General features: G+C 32.5%; 2 protein-coding genes across 3 annotated transcripts in view; both read left to right on the plus strand.

Moving 5' to 3' along the window:
* LOC125849267 (ATP-dependent zinc metalloprotease FTSH 12, chloroplastic) overlaps positions 1-9,351 on the plus strand; it is a 16,756-nt gene extending 7,405 nt beyond the window's left edge. Inside the window, exons 10-19 of the mRNA XM_049529320.1 lie at positions 667-883; positions 2,065-2,136; positions 3,159-3,278; positions 3,361-3,477; positions 3,572-3,748; positions 4,495-4,614; positions 4,722-4,796; positions 5,475-5,582; positions 8,452-8,532; positions 8,938-9,351. Coding sequence (XP_049385277.1) covers positions 667-883; positions 2,065-2,136; positions 3,159-3,278; positions 3,361-3,477; positions 3,572-3,748; positions 4,495-4,614; positions 4,722-4,796; positions 5,475-5,582; positions 8,452-8,532; positions 8,938-9,015 — 1,165 coding nt within the window. The 3' untranslated portion in view covers positions 9,016-9,351. The remainder of the gene's footprint in view (positions 1-666; positions 884-2,064; positions 2,137-3,158; positions 3,279-3,360; positions 3,478-3,571; positions 3,749-4,494; positions 4,615-4,721; positions 4,797-5,474; positions 5,583-8,451; positions 8,533-8,937) is intronic.
* A 12,081-nt stretch (positions 9,352-21,432) lies between these two features.
* Positions 21,433-22,744, plus strand: LOC125849269 (uncharacterized). Of its 2 annotated transcripts, XM_049529324.1 has the most exons (3): positions 21,433-21,858; positions 21,898-22,135; positions 22,297-22,744. In XM_049529324.1, exons 1-3 carry the CDS (start codon positions 21,526-21,528, stop codon positions 22,734-22,736), a joined length of 1,011 nt encoding a protein of 336 aa, XP_049385281.1. In that variant the 5' UTR covers positions 21,433-21,525; the 3' UTR covers positions 22,737-22,744. The 2 variants fall into 2 exon arrangements, with proteins under 2 accessions (XP_049385281.1, XP_049385280.1); XM_049529323.1 differs by having other exon boundaries at positions 21,434-22,135.
* The last annotated feature ends 21 nt before the right edge of the window (positions 22,745-22,765 follow it).

The following is a 22,765-nucleotide window of genomic DNA, read 5'->3' on the forward strand; positions in this document are numbered from 1 at the left end:
GGGGGGGGATCGGGGTAAGGGTGGGGTAAAAAAATAAAAAAATTGAAGTTGAAAATTATATTTTAAAAAAAGCTTTAAATTTATTTTTTCCACAAAAAAAAATTGTATTGAAGTTGGAGGAAAGTTTTGGAAAATGTTTTTCTTACTTTTTGAAGGGAAGTCATTTTCCTTAAATTTGAGGAAAATGAGTTGATTTGGAAAACATTTTACCCAACCAAACATGAGAAAATTGGATCATACCAAACACACCCGTAGTGAACTTTGGAGTCTTTTGCTCTTTTTGTCAAACTATGAACAAATATGAGTTAATGTGTCTTGGCAGTTGACTAACCTGCAGCACCTAACAGTTTAATTAATATGCGGACATCACTTTATAATGTCCTTTAAGTGTTGTTTAAAAGAAGAGAAAAATATGACACATGTTCTGCTTACATCTTCTGTTACGAGTTAGCAATATTTTCTCATACTGGAAACACCAAGACTTCTGTGATGATTTATTTTGGTATGTTTATCAAGTGCACTGCTAGAGATAGAAATTACAGTAACATGCATAGCAAAAAAGATTACTCTAATATTCTAGAGAAGTATTGAAGGCAAAGCCACTTTTTCCCTCCTATATTCCTGTATGGTTGTGCAGCCAAGATAATACAGGATTTGTTTGTGCAGGAAAGAAAAAACTGGTGTTGATAGGTTTTCACTAAGACAAGCTGTCATATTCATCTGTGCAACCAATCGGCCGGATGAACTGGACTTAGAATTTGTCCGCCCTGGACGTATTGACAGACGTGTGTATATTGGTTTACCAGATGCAAAGCAACGAGTGCAAATTTTTGGAGTTCACAGTGCTGGGAAACAGCTTTCCGAGGATATTGCCTTTGAGAAAGTAAATCGATTGCTTCATTAGTTCTTTTTTTCCCCCTTTTTTTCCGCTAAACCATTCATTCATATTCATTACTGAATCATTAAGTAATAAAAGCTACAAATCTAACATTTTTTTCAACCCAACAAAAGCACTACCCTTTACCTTGCCCAAAATCCAAACAACTCCAAACACCTGTCTAAGAACTAGTAAACTTGGCAACAGCCTTAGAGCGTGTTTGGTTTGACTTATTTTAGGTGTTTTTAAGCTAAAATAGCTTTTTAACAGTTTTGGAGTGTTTAGATAAAATAAAAAAGTGCTTATAAGCACCTGTTTTTTAGCCAAAATAACATAAATAACTTATGGCTTATAAGTCATAAGTCATAAGCCAAAAGCCAATCCAAACAGGCTCTTAGTCCTTTTAGTTCAGAAACATCATGTTTAGCCAACTCACCGGGCAACAAAAGCCTAACAACAGTCTGAATTTCCCTAGAAGTGATAGTAGGCTTCTTATTTTACCTAGCCAATCTTGAAGACTCCTGAGCAAGCTTCTCAAATATATCATTGATGAAATTGTTCATGTTCTCCATAGTCTTGCTTGAAATATCAATATCTGGGTGAACTTGATTCAGCACCTTGAAAATGTAGATCTTGTAAGTCTCAACAGTCAACACTCTTCTTTGTCCTCCTCTTCTTCTTGTCAGCACCACCAGCACCTGATTCCTTTGGTAGCTTCTTCCCTGCCCTTGGCTTCTTCTCTGCTGGTGCTTTTTCAGCCTTTTCCTCCTCTGTTGCTGCTGGTTTCCTCTCTGCTGGATTTTTATCTGCTTTTTGTGCCATTGGAACAGAAATTCAGAATCTGAAAATGGGTTACTAAGAAAAGGAAAGTAGAAGATTCTTGGCTTGTGAAATGAGTTTGTGTTGGTGCTTCATCAGTTCTCATTGCTAGCTTGGAATCTCCCCTTCCATTTGATTTGCTTGAACGTAAAATTACTTTCACGTTATATACAGCTTCTTTTCAAGGGGTTAGCAGCAACCTTACTACTGCAGTGTAGTAACTGCACAGGCCAAAAGCTAGTTGTTCCTTTTCTTGTACTTAGTTGCGGGAAGACAATGATGTTCTTTTTGTTAGACTTAATGTATGCTCCATTTGGGATCAGGTTTAGGAATTTGATTGTTGAACTGTTTTCCTTGCACTTCTGCAGCTTGTCTTTCGTACAGTTGGATATTCTGGGGCAGACATAAGAAATCTAGTCAATGAAGCTGGAATAATGTCTGTAAGTTTGTTCTTTGTATTTTCCGTTGATATATAAGGTCTCTAATCACTTTTGGAGCTTCACATCAGTTGACCTATTGTTTTCTTGACAAGTTCTGTTTTCTTAATCAATGTAAGTTATTGACAATTGACTTAAAATCACTTAATTAACATGGAGACTTGTAGAACACAACATACATTTTTACAAAAAAATGTATATTAGATTGCATATTTGAGATCACGTAATTAGCTTTTTGCTGTAACGGTAGACTTTACAGCATGATTTTCTTGGAAAAAAAAAAAGAAAATTAGATGGTGGACAGCAAGGAGTTTGCCTTCTGGGTCGAGCTCGTCGCATCGGGCCTGCCTAGTGTGGGTTACCTCTCCTGTGCGGTTTGCGAGCTATTGCATAGGAGCAAGAGTTTTACCCTGTGCGCACCCAAAGAGTAACGACTGCAAGTTTCCCTTGTCATCAAAAAATAATATGGTGGATAGGATAACATAGAATATTTTAAGAGAAGTAAATGAGGCAAGCTTAGGTGGCTCTGACTGAAAGTTGTTGAGCAGATGCCTGGAAAGTAAACCAAATTATCAAGTCAAGTATAAGAGCTGTCACCACAAGTGCTTTTTAAAATCACCTTTCTTAATGATCAATTTATCTATAACAGGGGAAAACAAAAACCATAAAATTGATTAAAACATCTTCTCAGGCACCCTTATAACTTTAGTGCATGCATTGCGTGATCTCCACCTTAACTTCTCCATCACATACCAATGTCAAACAGACACTGATAAATCCAAACTTTGACAACTGATTAAACTAATTAAAACTTAAAATTTATGTGATATGTGCTAACTATTGTCCTCATTAGGAATCATTATTATAAGATTAAGGCTCGGTTAATCCAAGTTGAAATAGGGTATCTTTCCAGTTTCAGTTTTTTTTAAAAATAGGGTGTCTTATGTATGAGGGAAAATGTTTTCCTCAAGGACAATCATGTTTTCTGGCTTTCCATTTTCTTGAGAGTGGTAGCTTACATGCAGGTAAGAAAAGGACACTCTAAGATCAACCAGCAGGATATCGTCGATGTTTTGGACAAGCAATTGCTTGAGGGTATGGGTGTTCTCCTGACAGAGGAAGAGCAGCAGAAGTGTGAGCAAAGTGTACGCAATCTTACCCTGTTGCTCCTAAAAGAAACAAGATGTACAGGTTTATTGTTTTGATCGATTTAAAATTTTGTAATAGGTATCTCGTGAAAAAAGACAATTGTTGGCAGTACATGAAGCTGGTCACATTGTCTTGGCGCACTTGTTCCCTCAGTTTGATTGGCATGCTTTTTCTCAGCTTCTACCTGGGGGAAAGGTGTATTATGTTTTCTGTGAACATAAGTTGTGTCATATTCATTCCAAGCTTTTGTTGACTCCAGTACTCAACTGTTGCTCGTTTGTCTGACCAGGAAACTGCAGTATCAGTTTTCTACCCTAGAGAAGATGTGGTTGATCAAGGTTATACAACCTTTGGCTACATGAAAATGCAAATGGTAGTAGCTCATGGCGGGCGCTGTGCCGAACGTATTGTATTTGGTGATGACATTACTGATGGAGGAGTAGATGATCTAGAAAAGATTACCAAGGTAGACTCCATTTCTTCAAATGTTGCAACATTCAAGCAGTGACCAATGAAGTGCTCTTGATTTTACCCTTTGTTGTGTTGGTTGTGCTGGTAGCAATAACTATAGGGTGGTGGAGTAGTACAGTTTTATTGGCACATGAATGTTGTTGAGTCTCACGTCAATGGTGGGATTGGGTACTTGGCCTCCTTATATGGTCTTGCAATCCACACCTCTTGAACTAGCTTATTGTGTTGAGTTAGGCCTAAGGTCTATTTCTTATCATGGTATCAAATTCAGACCTATCCAAATTTTCGGTTTACATGATGTCGAGCACCCATATTATATTGTTTACACTCCAGTTGGCAGGTCTGAGCATCGCGGTGGGTGGGGTGTGGGGGTGTTGAATCCCACATAGGCGGTGGGATGGGGACTTGATCTACTTATATGGTCTTGGGAAATCCTCAGATCTTGAGCTAGTTTTTTGGGGTTGAATCACTCCGACAGTCCATTTTGTACAAATGTTCTTGAGGTGTGGAGGAAGATAAAATTTAAGGTATTGAGGAAATTACAACATCTGTGAACGGGGATGATTATTAACAAAATCTTTGCTGGCCTTTTACATACCTACATATCTCTGTATGTTAGTACAAATGTGTATATATTTGCTAACTTTGCCGTGGCTAGCGTTAGTAGTGGGGAGGTGAAAAGGGGACAATCGTTGAGTATGTGATTGCTGTGAACTCAAATTTTTATTATGCCTATGCCAGATTGCTCGGGAAATGGTGATAAGTCCTACAAACTCTAGGTTGGGCCTCACTTCTTTGACAAAAAAAATAGGATTGGGTGATCGGCCTGACAGTCCTGATGGTGAGATTATAAAATATAAGGTATGATTCCTTTGTGGAGCATGAACTGGCTTGGTTTAATGCTTTATATTTATTTTTCACAACATATTCTCGATTCACTAACTTGTTCACCTCCTTGGATGATTCAGTGGGATGATCCTCATATAATTCCTGCTGATATGACAGTTGAAGTTGCTGAGCTATTTACTCGTGAATTGACAAGGGTAACTCAAATTTCTTCTCTTATGGTTATATTTGGTTATTCCGGACAACAGATTTTGTTTCTCCATTTCTAATCTTTCAAAACATGAATTTTGCTTGTGGTTTTATATACTACATATACCACTTGTTAAATGCATCAACAATTTAAAACTGTCTAGGTGTATGCAACCAGCCACCACTTTTTTAATTAACCAGAGTGTCTGGCCCAGCTAACTCTTCACACCAACCTAAATAGGAAAAGAAAAAGAATCAAACCAAGCTTCTTGATTATACAATGCAAGTTCTGAAATTTTAAGTGCCATGGGCCTTCTTCCTATGTTCTTTGGTAATAACTTGTGGAAAGGTCATCTCAAATGGTTAATAATTGTGGTACTTCTTTTACATTCTTTAATCTAGTTTTCCTTTTCCTTTTTTTCTTGGGTTTGTTTTTGCTTTATGGCTGATTTGAATCACGCAATCTAAAGCTGTAGGTCCAACTTCAGTTTCACTCTATTGCCATCAAAGTACTATTAACTGCCACAAAAAAAATTGAAACTGGAGAGCACTACAAATTCAGAAGGAAGATAGCTGCTAGCTTATTTAGTTCCATGATGCAACTTTGAGTTATTAATCTGTTACAAGCAGTTCATCTTCTACTCTTTTGCAAGATAAAAGATAATCTAACTTAATTTATATCACAGTATATTGATGAGACGGAGGAACTTGCAATGAGGGGGTTATTGGCCAACAGGCATATACTGGATTTGATTTCCAATGAGCTTCTTGAACACTCAAGAATAACTGGATTGGTAAGATGAACCTGCAGTTGTATTCTCTACTCCGTTAAAAGTATATCTGGTTAGAAATGGAAATTTATGTAACCTGCTTTTCACAAATCAACTTTTTATCTCACAACAAGCAATGTTCTTCATACCAAGTGCAATTACTTTGCCTATTTTTTCATTATTATGAATAGCACAGAGTTGTATGAGTTGAGGCCTCACCAACAAGTCAATTGTATGAGTTGTTACATGCCATCTTATTTTCTGATTAGTTGAGGCCTTTACTTTTAACAGTTACTGATATGCTAGACGTATCCAATCTTTAAAGCATCATTTCAGGAATAGTTCTCAAAATAATAAAAGACAATATAGAAATGGTGCATCTATAAAAACTTCAAAAAGTAGAATGGTGTATCTATAAAAAATTTAAAAAAAATAGAAATGGTTTTTTTTGGATGAAATAAATGGTGTCAGAAATATTCTGTGAGACTGCAAGCAGAATTTCACATGCAATCACACCAGAATAGGATAAAAATAGAATGGTTGAAATGGAGAAGTGCTACTGCAGAGTCATGCGACTGAAGGATACCTACCAAAGTGAAAGGTAGTTCTATAGAACAGTACAAGACTACAACAATAACATACACATTGTAATCCCACAAGTGGGGTAGGGTAGGATGTACACAGACCTTCCCCCTACCTTTGTTGGGATAGAACAGTACAAGACTAACAATATCATATGGGAGCGAGTGTTGTGCTGCTAAAGTTTAAAATATTCACAAGATGAGTATTGCGAGATGCGTATGATAAGATAGATGTGCGGGCATACAAGATTAGAAATCGTGAACTTACCTAGATATATTGATGTCAAGGTGGTGAGGTTCCTCAGTGGTGAACATTGGCAAAATGGAGATGGGTGGTGTTGGCCAAATGGTGGATGAAGGGTGTTTGGGAGAAGGGAAAGACCAATTTGGTGGTTGGGGCTTGTTTTCTGTTTTTTTGCTATTGTGAAGGAGAACAATGTTTGGGGGTGGATAAGCTAGAGAATTCTTATTTCAATAGAAGTTATATCCAGGGAGGGTTACCTTTTTTGGCATTACTTGTGTTCAATAGACACATTTTGCACATAAAGCCGTCTTCAATAGGTTACACCCTTAGTTGAAGTGTCTAATTAAAAATATTTGGCAAGTTCAGGGGGCAGTATATGCTATCTGCCTAAATAATATTTGAACTAGTATGAGTAGTCCAACAACTAGAAGATATATTTTGATGCTGAAATTTCTGACTGTGTTTTTCATTGTGGTTCAAATGTTTTATGATTTGATGGTTGGTTTCGGGATTGAAATGTTAGATTAGAGGATGAAAATATCTGGCAGAAAAAGTTGGAGTTGATTTCCTACTTGAGACACAAAAATTTGACTGGACTTGGAAGTGCATATAGAATGATACCGCAAGTAGAAGAAAATGTATTTCACGTTACCTCATGATAAAGTTTTAGTTGACTCTGAGACATGTGGTATAATTAGGGAGACAATTTATGGTGTTAATAACAATTTGCTCAACTTTGTACCGCTTAGAGTATTGTCAGGCTTAGAAACTCCCCAATTCAACCTAATGTAAACTATGTTTACTGAAAAAAACCTATTATAAACAATTTGTATGCTCATTTTTACAAAGGGAATCTCACATAGGAATTCTTGAAAAGATTGCGTAATGGAGCAGTATATGAGCTACAAAGGTTAGTTATAATTGAACTAGCAGAGAGAAGAACCTATGTAATACCTATCATTCACGACAGAATCAAATAAGAGATATGTGTATACACCAAATGCCACTTCAAAACGAAACTTTCAAGGGCTCATGGACTTATTTGGTTCAGAAGGATTTACTTGGAACGTCAAAAGAAATGGTTCCTTTATATCTTGCTAAATGTAGGATAGCGGTCAAGTGCCAGAGCATTGACAAATACTAGAGAGAATCTTCTTGATAGTTAGAAGAGGAGGATGCTATGACACAAAAGGAGCTCATCGTGGTACTAATACTTAAACATACATGCCAATTTAATATTCTTCGTTGTCTCTCCTCAAGCTCTGTCAGACAGTGGTAAATTCAAGATGGATAGTAAATTTGAAACTTGAACGGGAGATTTAAAATGACTTGCAGACTTCGTTTAATTATCACTTGGTACCTCCACAGATGTTTAGAGTGGATAAACACCTATTGATGAGCTAATTTCAATTAGTTTAAGCCTTGATAAACTGTTTCAAATGCATATTTCAATTTGTTTCCACATTACCAAGATTCAGGAAACGGGTAGTTTTTCCAAGCAAAACATTGGACATTTTAATTCTTATCCTGTGCCTGCTTTATTTGAGCATACTGCCTGGAATGGTAGAACCCATATATTTTCTTTAATTTCTATCTTAGTGCTTATTTGTGGATTTCTCCCTATTATAGAATATAAATTGAGAAAGCTTCTTGTGTGCCATACTAAAATTGGGCAAACTAGTAGGTGTCTATAGACGTAAACTTGTAGGTTTCTTTCGACAAGATTATACCAATCTTTATACCTAGAGCCTAGATACTGTACTATAATAGTAACTAGTACAGTTGGTAGATACCAATATACTCTGATGGATCATATGGGTTTACCCATATTTGACTCACTTTTGAAATGTTCGGATATCCAACCCATTTAAAATGAGTTGGGTTGGATGGATAACTGTAAATTTTAACCATATTGCCACCCCTAACCTAATACTTAAAGGTTTTTTTAGAACGGAGAGTACCTTATAATTTTCATCAAAATCTCGAAGTGTACTCTCAGTTTGTTTTGCTTGTCTACATCTTTTGTTTGCATCCTTATTTCTGTTGACACCCTCTGTTGCTTCTTCAGGAAGTAGAAGACAAAATGAGAGGGTTACGGCCTGCCATGTTTGATGATTTTGTGAAGCCTTTCCAAATAAACATGGAGGAGGTAATATAATATTTGCAGATTCTCAATCTTCATATTTACTTTCCAGACATATTGTGAAGTCTTTATAACAATACCATTCTCTTCAACAGCAGTAATACTGCTTTAGAAACGTGAGAATAGGGATCATATAGAATGTGTACAATGCAGCCCAGTATAATGTCTGCTGTTATTTTTGTTTTAAACATCCTGTTGCTTTGCATGACGGAGATGGGGCTCTCAAAGTAGACTGTACAAGGCTTGTCACGTGCTGTTACTATGTTGTGTTTTTGCTTAATGATCTGAGTCAGGGGAAACCTTCTTCCTTGTGAATATTTTAGCTTGCAATCTCATGCAAATTTTTATCAGGTTTCGTGGTTTTGATTTTCCCAATTATACTGTGCCTATAAAAATGTTTTAAATTCTCAGGAAGGACCATTGCCTCATAATGACCGTTTGAGTTATCAACCGCTGGACATTTATCCCGCGCCCCTCCACAGAAGCTAACATCAATGGTGGTTGTATGAGTTTTCTGGTCAGACCGACTTCGGAAGTTGCCAAGTAATGAATGTTGAGGTGTAGAGATAATGTCCTTTTTCACATCAACTCTGACCAATACCTTTGCAAACCAACAGAAACGCTGCTTAGTAGATAGTTAGGTTGGGTTGCAATTGTTTCATCTTTTATTATTTTGGCACATTTTTTTCTTCTTTTGCTCTCTTTTCTTTTCCCTTCAATTTATTTCATGGTCTATATAGAGGAACTTCGTACAAGAAAGACCAATGAGAATTCAATATGTAACATTTGGCTATTTATTTATAAAATAAATTAATGTTAAGTGAATATTCCCCCTCACGATGTGAGTAGTAAATGTACAATACTATGACTTCTTGTTTGAGTTATTCTCAATATTCTTATTTCTATAGATGAAAAAAAAAACTATTAAGCATATAATTTATTAAAAGAATATGAGAGTCAACAAGGTTAACTAATGAAATTGACACATAACTTGTGTAAACTCCATTAGGTAAGCCTCGAGTGTAAGGTGTAGGTGTAATTAGGGTGTACAATGGAACATTTAGAATGTAATCCTCATAGAACTAAGTCCCACATGTAATTTACAGGGCATTTTACTTATGGTACGCCTTGAGATGAATCCCAAGGCGAGTTTCAAAATTGTCTTTTAAAATACAACACAAATAATTATCTAATAGTGAACCCATCAAATGAAGACATTTATAAATAAAAATAATAATTAAGCAATATCAATGTTTGGAAAGAAAGATATCAGAAAATAAGAAGACCCTCGATAACACTCAACTACACATAAATTCAAGGTGTAGACAGTCGTTCGCATTGTATAACCCTCGAATCTCACAAGGAACATAAGTATATATTTTCGTATAATAATATCCCGTAGGTTATATTTGCGTCCTTAAAAAACTAATGTCTTGTTCTGCGTAAATTCGATTGCTAAGAATAAAAATTAAAGATCATTCGACAACTGAAATGCACGTCTTATGTTTCCCTTATTTCCAATATCCCTTTCTATTTCTAAAAACCTCTAAAATTTCTTATTTCTTTAATGTATCCGAGCTGCATATTAATGTATTCGAGTCAGTATTTAATGTATCCGATTTATTTTATAATGAATCCGAGCTAGTTTTTAATGTATTCGAGCTACATATTATGTATCTAAGCTAGTTTTTAATGTATCCGAGCTATATATTATGTATCCGNCTACATATTATGTATCCGAGCTAGTTTTTAATGTATCCGAGCTACATATTATGTATCCGGTTTATGTTATAATGTATCTAAGATACTCTTTAATGTATCTGAGCTACATATTATGTATCCGGTTTGTGTTAATTTTTAAGGGATTAATGTAATTACAAACTAAAGAGGGATAGATTGTAATTTCATATTAAAACGATGTGATTCCTAAAATTTGCCCTAATTAAAAAGCACAGACTCATTTGAAGGTCATACCTCAAAAGGCCGGCCCAAATGCTTTACAAGTGCTAATTCAAGCCCAAAGCTACACCGAGCCTGACANAGATACTCTTTAATGTATCTGAGCTACATATTATGTATCCGGTTTGTGTTACTTTTTAAGGGATTAATGTAATTACAAACTAAAGAGGGATAGATTGTAATTTCATATTAAAACAATGTGATTCCTAAAATTTGCCCTAATTAAAAAGCACGGACTCATTTGAAGGTCATACCTCAAAAGGACGGCCCAAATGCTTTACAAGTGTTAACTCAAGCCCAAAGCTACACCGAGCCTGACAAAACGGACCAATTTCATTATAGGCCCACAAACCTCTATCTCTATCTCTTTTATTATTAAACTTTTATAATCTTGAATTTTTCATTTTTCTCTATATATTACCAATTACACGGGATACTTTATGCATTAAACTTTATTTTTTTTCAAGATTTTACATAGATTTGTGATCAGTTTTATAGAAGAAAAACACCTATTGGTATTTGTAAGATTTTTTTGCTTGAATAATTTAGAAGTTTTATATTTTTCAAAAAATGATTCGATTAATGAGATTTGGTATGAAATTTATGATCTCAAAGATATTTCTATCACCCTAATGTCACTATCTTCTTTTATGACACATAGGGACCAAAAATTTTAAAAGTAAATTATTTTCATTATGTAAAATTCGGTGAACTTTTTCACAACATTAACTTAGATAAAATTTTACAAGTTTTCTTGTGAATTAAGTTATTGTAGTTCTCAAATTATTGAATAAATTATCCTCCTTTGGGTCAAGGTCTTCAAACATGATAAATAATATAATTAAAGATATTTGATCATAATCCATTAATTAAAATATTTAAAGAGTAAATTATTCTTGGAATAATAGAATAGAATTATGCAGCTAGTTTGAATAGTGATCTAAATGTTTACACTTCTAATTATAAATTTATTCAAGTATTATTGTCTGTTACTTTATTGCCCATGCACGTGTTTGTTAGTCTGTCTTAATCCTCTTGTTGGTTAAGTTTGATTCCAAATTAATCAAAAGAATGTTAACTAATTAAACTACACGCTTAATGATGCACTCATTTTATTCTTTTTTTCATTATTATGTATTCGCAATGCACTTAATTAATTTGAATTAGCATCAAATAAATTCGTAAAACGACTAAGCATATTCTTATTAAGAAGTTCTCCATTCATTGTAACTAATTTTATTTTATGTGCATCTCTTTTTTTTCTCTATGTTTATCGTCTTTAAATAATCGACTATTCAAGATCTTTCATAATTTGAAATTATATAATATGCTTCACATAAAGAAATACATGGCGTGTTCAACTTGAGTCACAATTAGGTTATAGCTTCATTTATTTTATGCACTAATGATATAAAAATTCGATATGCCATCAAATTATTTATAAATCAATTTCTATTATAACACTAGTTACATAATAATTTGGTCAGAAAAGACAATTTACCTGTTATATAGTATATATTAATTATGTAAATAAATTAAATCATTTTTTTAAATAGATTGCCTTTTTGTTCTCTGTTAAGCTACTTCCACAATGTCACTTATGTGTTGAGTATACATAATATACATGTGCTTTTTAATTTGTAGAGCAATTTTCTTCTATTTAAATTGTAATTAGTCGGTCATAGGTGATCATTTCCTCCCACTGCAACAGTAATTACCAGCAATATTATCGTCATCGAAAATAATTTTACTCTAAAAAGGAAAAAGATGAATGAAAGTAATTAAAATAAGATCATTTAATTACTTCAACTAGTAGAGATAAATGACACTAATATTAATCAGCTTAGTCTACATTTTGAAGATAATGACATATGAATAAAAGTGAAATTAATTAATATTCACACCTAGAGAGAACTAGAAGTTTTCACGTAAGTTCTCTTTAATTTAATTTATGAAATATCTTCAATAATCCCATAAAATCTGCCAAAACGGACTGTATTGTTATTCTTAGCAATTAATGTGAAATTGATGGTCTTGCAATTTTGACGTACGTTACGTGACATGTATGGAGAAGAAACTAGAAGCTCATATTTTGGTTCGCGTCCGGAATAAGATAAGTAAGAATATTTCATGTGTTTAAATATATATTTTATGAGATATTTTATCTTGAAATAAAATAATTTCGATATTAACCAATACCTCAAATTAAACATGAGATAAAATTAATCCCAAATTTTAATCGCTGATTTATTATTATCCTTATCTCACGTACCAGACAACTTTTATATTAGTTACTCCATTGGATCTGGCATAAATTTAGCTTGTTTCTACTTATTTCCCAAAGTTTTTTTGTTTTTTTTGAATTGTGGAATTGAAGTGGGAACATGAGAAATTGGAAATTTCCATAAGATGATGGTCGTTATGTTAGTTGGCAATTATATACTTAACTAACTATCCTATTCATATTTTCTTATCTTCCTTTTTTCTCTTTTTTTTTCATTATCTAAACACAAACAAAGTCCACAAGTGTGGCCCCAACTGTAAAACAAGTCCACAAATCTTAACTCTTTCTAGACTCTCCTCTATTAAAAATAAAAAAAGAAAGAAATTACGTCGTAAATAATATATAAACAAACTAATATCAATAGATATAAAAAAAAAAAAACTGGTTACAACTTACGATAAAAGATTAGGGTATAATATAATGTAAACAACCTAAATCATTTGAACAAGTATTAATAATTGATTTTACATATCAAATTCGAAGACGGAAGCTAAAGGATGGAATAGACCTTTTGTTGGAAAATTATATCATAAAAATAGGATAAAAATAATTATATTTTATATTGAGATAATTGTACAGAATGACAAACTTATAATCTAAAATGGAGTAGCAACTGTTTGATTTAATTGCGCCCTGTAGCAAACGTTTGACAGTCGCCTCTCTCCCTTCAAATTCTCGCTTGCCACTCTCCCTTTCTCGCTCGCTCCCTCTGTGCTCACCTCTCTCGCTTTATACAACAGAATTATATAAATTGTGTTTCTGTTTGTATAAAGCGAGAGAAAATTGTATATACACATGCAAATACATATATATTCGTCCTATACACTTATAATTATACAATAAAAATATTTCCTTGCCCAGTTCTCTTTTGCCTTTCTCTCTTTCTCGTTTTATACAAATACAGATTATATAATATAATGTAAAATTTATGTTTGTATAATGTATAATTTATGTTTGTATAAAGCGAAAGAAAATTGTATATACACATGCAAATACATATATATTCGTCTTATACACTTATAATTATACAATACAAATATTCCCTGGCCCAGTTCTCTTTTGCCTTTCTCTCTTTCTCATTTTATACAAACACAAATTATACAAATATAATATATAATTTATGTTTGTATAAAGCGAAAGAGAGAGCGATTTTTGATATACAAATATTTTTGTTAACGATTTATACAAATGAGATGCTAACAACAATTTATACAAATGGTCTGCCAGCGAAATTATACAAATCTGAACATGAGCCAACAAATTATACAATTGCTTCTTTTTGTATATATGTATAGCGAAATAGACATAGCTTTCAATTGTATATGTATATCGAATTATACATATATATGTTTGCTATGGGAGCATAATTATACAAACTTTGTTATAACATACAAATATGATTTTTTTGTTTGCTATATGAGAAAGTTGCTCTTTTATATTTTATTTAGTTATCTGACGTTACGAAAAGTCAAAATGAGATATGGGCCGCTAAGCCACAATTTATTTATTTTGGGCTAGTACGCCATCCACTATATATTGACATTTGACTGTAACGTAAAAGATTTGATAGCTGTGTGTTGACATTTTTGATTCACTCCACCGTCCAAAAATTCATTCCAATTATCAAAAAAATTTAAATGCACCATAATAAAGGGGGGAATTTTTATTATCTTTTGAAAAAGAAAACTCAAGGTAATTTTGAGTATGAGCAAATTGGATATTCTTTTCTTATAGTACTACAATATACTCCCTCCGTCCCTTTTTATACGTCACGTTTTTACTTTGCACTTGCATTAAGAAATGATGTAACTTTACCCTTCTACCCTTATTTAATTTGTTTGGAACTCAAGTTTTCAATCAATGAATATGAATTAATTTATTTTGATTAATTAATTTAACCAATGAACATGAATCATTTATTTAGTTTTTCCAAGTTGGTCAAATGTATATTTTCAAGGCTAATAACTCACAAGGGTAAAAAAAAAATGAGCAATATGGTAATTTATGCATTAATTTTATGAAATGATAAATATTATGGACTAACAGGGATGACAAAGAAAAAAGGACGGAGAGAGTACTAGTTAATTCACGATAAGATAAAGAATATAAGAGTCAAGAGATAGAGCTTTATTTTCAAAAGTCAAAAAATCATAGGTTATTGTTGGGCTTAATATAATTAATTAGACGCTAACTTTCCATTATCGGGTCAATTGTAAAATAATATATATATGACTTACTTAGCTAATAAGTAACATAAATCTAACCCTCTACATTTAATTTGTTATTTCAGAAAAAGAAAAAGGTACTTGTACGTGTGTTATCTTTTAAATTAAGTATAAATCAATAAAAACATTTCTCTTTTTTTAAAACCACTCTCAACGGTCAATCAAGCCAATTACTTATTCTTAATAACTCTAAATTCACGAAAGTGTGGAAGAATATCTCGAGAGATTAATTAGTAAACATATAAGTTTGTTAATAATAAGACCTTCAAAATCCTTTTTCTTAATATATTACTAATAAAATGATATGATTAAATCAGTGACAAAAATAATAATAGTCACAATCACGTCCAAGTGTTGGAAGCTAAGTTTTATTTTCCCTTTTAATTCTTCTACTAGTATTACCTATTAACCTATATGTTATGGCACAGACTAATTAATAAGGCATAAATCACGGCACTATATATAGTTTCACCATCAGCTCAGTCTACAGTATAGAGATCAAAAGTGTTGAAAAACTTTATAGCATGAAATTAAATAAATGCTTTCACGTACGTGCAGGCTACATTTTTTCATTTATGATGCTTCTGGACTTACTATGTATATTCAATTCGAATTAAGTAATTTTTGTTCTAATTTGTATATATATTTTTAAAGAAATAATTAAAGGAGTAGAGATAAAAAGAGCACGAACATAATAAATCAAATGGTTATGAAGTTGTGAGTTGAGGAAAATAGTCAGGGGTAGAAAAGTTGCCTCTTATCTACTGGATTATCTCGTAAAAAATATATCTTAATTAGTTACTTGGGAAAAGAAATTATAATTAATAAGTCATTATATAGTCATGACTTGTCTATTTAGATTGAGATTGGAGTATTGGACTCTACCATTAACCATCCTAATCTTAATAATCTAACTTTTTCCAAGTTATGTTAATATCTAAATATTAGTCCTAAATGAATATGGGGCGTGTAAAAACTGAATCAACTGATAAATCGAGTCGAAAAAATGTTATTAGTTTATTGTGATTGGGTTATTGGCTTATCGGATTTTTAATGGTTTAATAAGAAAAAAATTGAGTTATCGATTCGATATTGATTTTTTAATATTGAATTATTGGGTAAACCAATAACCCATTACTCCGTTAGGCCATTAAGATTGTATAATACTTTACTACTTTGCCCATAAAGAAATATTAAATACTATTAATATTAGTACCTTACTAATTACTACCTTTGTCCTTTAGCCTTCAATTCACATTATTGTCCTAGTTTCTTTTATCTATGTTGCACTTATATAGTTCTTTTCCTGTTGGTTACTGTTTCTATTATGAACATTATGTAAAGTAACATTATTGTCTTGTTTCGCTAAATTGTTAGAGAAATCATATATTTGTTTGATGAACATTTTTTTATTAGTTAAATCAAAAGCTGAACCGTTAAAGACCAAAAATTGATAAAAATATCTTATCGATTTAATTATTGATTTGACATATTTAAAAATAAAAAATTAATAAATCAAGTCAATAATATATAAAATCAAACCAAACTGATCGATTCACCTAACTTTAACTACACGTTTTGTCTATCACTTAGTCTAATGTAGTTAATAGATTAAATATTTACTGATTGACAAATGGGCAAATCCAAAAGGATAGGAGCTAGGTGGTCGTTATGTTAGTTGTGAAATTGGGAGTAAAAAGTATATAGTATAGTATATTCATTATCCATTAACACGTAAAAGTCTACAATAAATTTGGTGCTTCCCAACTGTAAAATAAAATGTATAATTAAACTCCTACTTTGTCTCCTTCCTACACTTCCCCTCATCAACGTAACTTTTCTCTACCTCTCCCTTTTTTTTTTGTTTTGGAAATAAATAATTATACAAGTTATAGTTGAGATAGTTATAAATATCTGAAGTTCAAATTTAACTATCATTCACAATAATAATAATAAAGAAAATAAATTTTACGTGTTTGGCCAGTAAAAGAAATGACATAAGTCCCTCTTTTTTGTTTTAGAAATAAATGATTATACAAGTTGTAGTTGAGATAGTTCTAAAGATTTGAAGTTAAAATCTAACTGTCATTTATAATAATAAAAGAACAAAGAAATTTTTTTTTTACTGTTTGGATAGTAAAAGAAATGATGAAAGTGTGTAACGGCGAACTACGTTTATATTGAATAACTAAATAAATAAATAAAGTACATCATTTCAAAGAAATTTAAATAATCAAATCAACAAGTAGTTTAAAGTGAATTCAATTTTAAAGAATGTTTTAAAATCACGTAAAGATACTAATTTAATTATTTGACGATGGATGGGACATACTTCTCATATTGTCAAAGGAACTCAATAAATAAGCTCTTGTAAAATAAGTAACAAGATATTATACATAATGTTAATATTATGCCCCACCTAATTTTAATATGCTTTATATTTACTAGTCACTATCTTCAGGGACCCAATATTAATTAAAATTACTATGTAACAAAAATATTACAGTAGTTTTTCAAAATACCTTACATTTTATATTTATTTTTAAATATTGAAAAAACTGTAGATTAAAGTAGAGGGAAAATTATCTGAATTATTATGTCAATCAACTTCAGTTTTAGGTTCATGCATTTATTTATTTCTCCATTACTATAATTGCATTCGAAACTTGTGGGACATTAGCAAAATCCTAATTAAGTCTATTTGGAAATATATGTCTATCTCCTACGAAATGTATATTTTCTTTTCTCGTTACATATAACTCAATTGGTTGGCTAGAGTTTAATTTTCGATTTTATAATTCCCTTTTGATTTTTATTTCCATGGCTCCTAATTTTATTTTTTATTTTTATGATAAAAAATATTGTGTGACGAGGTGGCAGTTCCTGATTAAATGGACGGTGCTAATTAATAAGGTGGATTTTCTTCCTCAGACAAATAATAAATGAAACTTCCTACTTTACTTCTTTCGTATTTTTCCTTCTATCGTCATCAATCATAACCGTAACTTGACCAAAACTAAAAGGGAGCAGTATGAGGATGAGTGATATATTTAACGAGCGTCCGTGAAGAATGTAACTAAAACTGGAGCTTAAAATAATTAATATAATAAATATTTTTCTCATATATATTCACCTTTTTTCAAATAATACTTACACTTAATATTTACGTCAAATAAAGCAATACATAACAATTGCAAATTAAAGTAAACCTACATATTATTGAGGAATTTTCATAAATGATTTCCAGTTTGGGATTTATTAACATTGTTAATTAAGTGACAAAAGTTTAAGAAGACGCGCATTATGTATATCTTTATTTGCTTCGTGCAAATATCGAATGTGCATGAATTTTTTTCCCTTATAATTCATGTGTTGAATTCAAATCCATTCATGATCCAACTCAGCACAAACCCTATTTTAATTAATTTTATGAGTGAAAACTACATAAGACATAAATTTAATCCAATAGATAAAATAAAAGTATTTTTAGGTCATTTCTAATACATTAAAGATATTTTTATCCAACAAGTAAAAGAAGAAATAAAATTAAAACAATAAATAGATAAAGAATATTATAAAACCATTTATAATATATTACAAATATTTTTGACCTCTTTTCCGTATAAGATTTATCGATTAGGTGGAGTCTGCTCTATTTTAACCTTTGGCATAGAGTCATAGACGTAGAGTACGTAATCAGTACTGGCAAGGGATAATTAATCTTGAGCATAAATTTGGTAAACTATATCTTGATTAGAGACTCTATACCTACTAATAATTCAGAAAATCAAACATATGATAATTAATAAGATTCCTTGAGGAATTGATTATATATTGACTGGCTCATAGTCTAAATCAACACCTAATTAATAATCCCTATTTAACTTATAATATATGTGACACTTTTAATTTCTATCTCGTCACTTATGTGATGTTAGATAATCATAAAATAACATTATAGGGAGAGATTCTATATTCTTATATATAAAAACAAAAATTATACTAATATCAAGTAATTTAAATATACATAATATATATTTGTGTGACTATATAATTTTGAGAACTTATAATTATAAATATGTTTTAACATAATATATATTGTGTGGCTATAAAAATATATATCTCATTAAGAAAAGGTAAAAATTGTTATTTTCTTTGAAATAGACTAATGAAAAAGAAAAAACTCCAGTGTTAAATAAAGAAACAAAATACTAGTTAATCAATTCTCAACTGGACCCAAAGAAAATTATTGCCACCTTAAAAATAGAATAAAGAACAAAGTAATTAAGCACTTAATCTTTGTAGGACCAAAAAGGTCACTTTCACTCTTTAGAGGGCTAAGTTGTATATTTTATGTTATTTCCCTTCCCTTTTTGACAATCCTACACTCGGTGTAGGGCACATGAATAATTATTCAAAATTTAATGAAGGGATAATTTAGCAATTAGATTTTAATTTAACTATAGGTAAATTAATTAAAGGCTGACGAACCACGATTAATTACATTCCCTAAATAAAACAATTAACATGTTTTTACATTTAAAAAAAATTTATAATGAAATAATGATATTTCATATTCACTTATAATTAAAAAATATGAATCTGCTTCCTACTAAACCCTCCATGGAAGTTTAGGATAAGGCAATCGTCACTCCATTCCAATCCCAAATTGAGGAGATTTGGTGATCGAAGAAAAGTAGCAATCTTAGCAAAAAGGTAAATTGGTCGGCTAAGAGGGTGTACCCCATTTATCGGGTTCACAATCCTAGTTGTGTTTGTAAATAGCAGGGACAGAGCTAGAAGTTCAGATTCAACTCAATAATTTTTGCTCTAAAATTTCAAACCTCTGATAGGTGAGGTAGATTTAATGTTACGTCTCCCTCTAAGTGGGGCTCACAACCAAAGGATATATGTATGGATGGAGCTATAGTGTGGTTCAATTGAATTCAGTAACTTTGATTCAAACTTTATATTTATCTTAAAATATCTATTAAATATGTACAAAATTTCAGTTTAAAACCTAATAACTTAGTAAAATTGAAACTTCAAACTCATAAATTTTAGATTCTGACTTCATCTCCCGACACTAATATTGGAATGGTTGGTGGATAGTGGATACATTGAGAGAATGTTGCCAACAGCGCAGCCATAGGGCCGGGCTTAGAAATCAAGCTACAAAAGTTCCGAAACTAACGGTACTTAAATAGACCGTTATAAAGTGTTTGTGTGTGGCTGTCACTATTTTTTCCTAAATATTCAAAAAGTTGACACCTCAAAGAATAATACCCTCAAGTAAATTTACCTGACTTTTGCAGCAACTTTATATTTCTAGAAAGATTTTCTGCCACATCTGAGTTACACTTGCATTCAATTCACTGCTACACCACACAACATTCGTGGAATAAATTACTTTTCTTTCTATTTTCTCAATTATCAAGATTAATTCAAAGTTGCGTGGCATAGTATTTATTTAACAAAAATGAAAAAACTTTGATAGAAATTATTCGTAGTTGAGCAAATCAAAACTCAAATTGCAGGAGTCCAAGTATAATAGCATAGTGACAATTGGTCAGCTAACTCTTTGTTAGTAAATTAATTATCATTTTTGGAAATAAAATCTAATATATACGACTTGTAGCCTTATGAGCTTTATTTGAACTTGACGAAAGAAAATCTCATTTAGGAGGAAAATAATTGAAAAGAAAGATGAAATTAGTCAAACATTTAGGGTGCAATTTGCATCTTTTAAAAATCCATTTATGTTGAAGTGTTTTGGAAATGTGGCTTGCTTATTTATTGTTTTCACACGAAACAATTCTAAAGGTGATTTTTGACCTTGAAAAGACTCAACTACACCAATTTTTCTATTTTCTTTCTCACTAAAAAATCAATAATTTGACATTAAAAAGGAAGGCCAATACACAAAGTATCTCACCTTCATACGAGGTTAAAGAAAAGGCCGATTTAATAGGTGTGATATAGACAATTTACTCTAATACATGCATTAATAATTACTTTCACAGTTCAAACTCGTCACCTACCTCACACAAAAATAACTTTTTTGTTACTCAAAGTCTCTTTTATAGTAATTTGATATTCTTTTGATTAATTAGTAATAGTTCAATTTTCAAACATCATTATCAGTTTGAACTCAACCTAAAGATATCTGAAAACTCATTTTCTCTACAAAAATTGACTGTTTTGTTTACCAAAAAGATTTAAAAAATAGTTTTCTGGGACATTAATTTCATTAAGTAACAGAACGATTACTAAGTACCTGTAAATCAGCCAACACGTGGGCCAGCCCTCATCCTTCACAAGTGGCAACTCTTGTACCAGCTCAGCACAGAATCAACGGTCCAGATTGCATCACAGACTACAAACCGCGTCCCTTACCCGGATCCCTCCCACACTATTTATACTCCTCAATCCCCAACGCACTTTTCCATAACCAACCCACTTCACCTGCTTCTTCACTCACCGGAAAACTCACCGGAAAAGCAAAAAATTAAGATAAGATTATCGAAGAAAATGTCGAACAGTTTAATTCTATCGATTAAGGTTGTGCTAATATCAATTGGTGCAATTTCCTTAGCGATGGTAGCAAAAGCGTCGATTCCATTAATTTATTATGAGCTCCCAGCAATTTGGAGTGTAGTTATAGCTTGGCTGAAGCCTCCGTATCTCTACTTTGTTATCAATGGTATAATCCTCATTATCGTCGCCACTTCTCGCACGTCGAACCATAAGGAGTCCAGCTCCGACGATCAATTCCAGCCGTTGGTTACCGCTAGAACACCTCCGCAGTCAGATTTGATAGCGATTACTCAATCGGAGCTTCATTCAGTCCAAAGTGAAGGGAAGGTGTTTGAGGCCGTGCCTGTACCGGTGGACGAACCGCAGGTGTTTGAGGTTAAGCCAGTACTGGTGAACGGCTCCGTCGTGGTTATGAATCATGAAGATGAAGACGTGATCGATGAGCCTGATGCAAGCGAAGCGATAGTGATTTCGAAATCTGTTGTCTCTCCGTTGCCGGAAATTGAAACTAAAAATGAGTTTCTTCTAGTACCGGCGACGGAAAAACCTCTGGTTTCTTCCAGATTCGGTAACCGAAAACCTGCTGTGAAAATGAGTCCGGAAGGTACGTGAAAAGTACACACATTGTTACTACTTTCTCCGTCTCAATTTATGTTGCACAGTTAAAATTCAGTTCGAAACGGTGGCATTCATCACGCATTTCATCTTATTTCAATCGGTAAAATTTTTGAAGCTAAAATATGTTACAATAATGGATAATTTCAGGAGTGAAGTCACTGAAAGTGTCGCGGTCGAAAAAGCCAGAGACATTAGAGAACACATGGAAAATGATAACAGAGGGCCGTCACGTGCCACTCACGAGGCATATGAAGAAATCAGACACCTTTCACATTCACGGGCGTCACGTGGCGGCCGTGGACGACGACGTTCCGGAGAAAAACGAGAATTCCACCACCTTTCCACCGCAGCACCACCACCAGAGGCACGTGCTTAAGTCGGAGACTTTCAAGGACCGAACAAACTATGTCTCGCCGTCGTATTCACCGTCGCCGCCGGCGGTGAAGATCCGGAAGGATCCGTCGCTGAGCTCCGATGAGTTGAATCGGAAATTTGAGGCGTTTATTAAAAAGTTCAATGAAGATATGAGATTACAGAGGCAACAGTCTATGCAGCAGTACATGGAGATGATTAACCGTGGAGTCTAAATTACTTAAGTTTTACTAATTTTACTTTT

This window comes from Solanum stenotomum, chromosome 12 (genome assembly GCF_019186545.1).
Source record: "Solanum stenotomum isolate F172 chromosome 12, ASM1918654v1, whole genome shotgun sequence".
In the NCBI taxonomy this organism is placed as follows: Eukaryota; Viridiplantae; Streptophyta; class Magnoliopsida; order Solanales; family Solanaceae; genus Solanum; species Solanum stenotomum.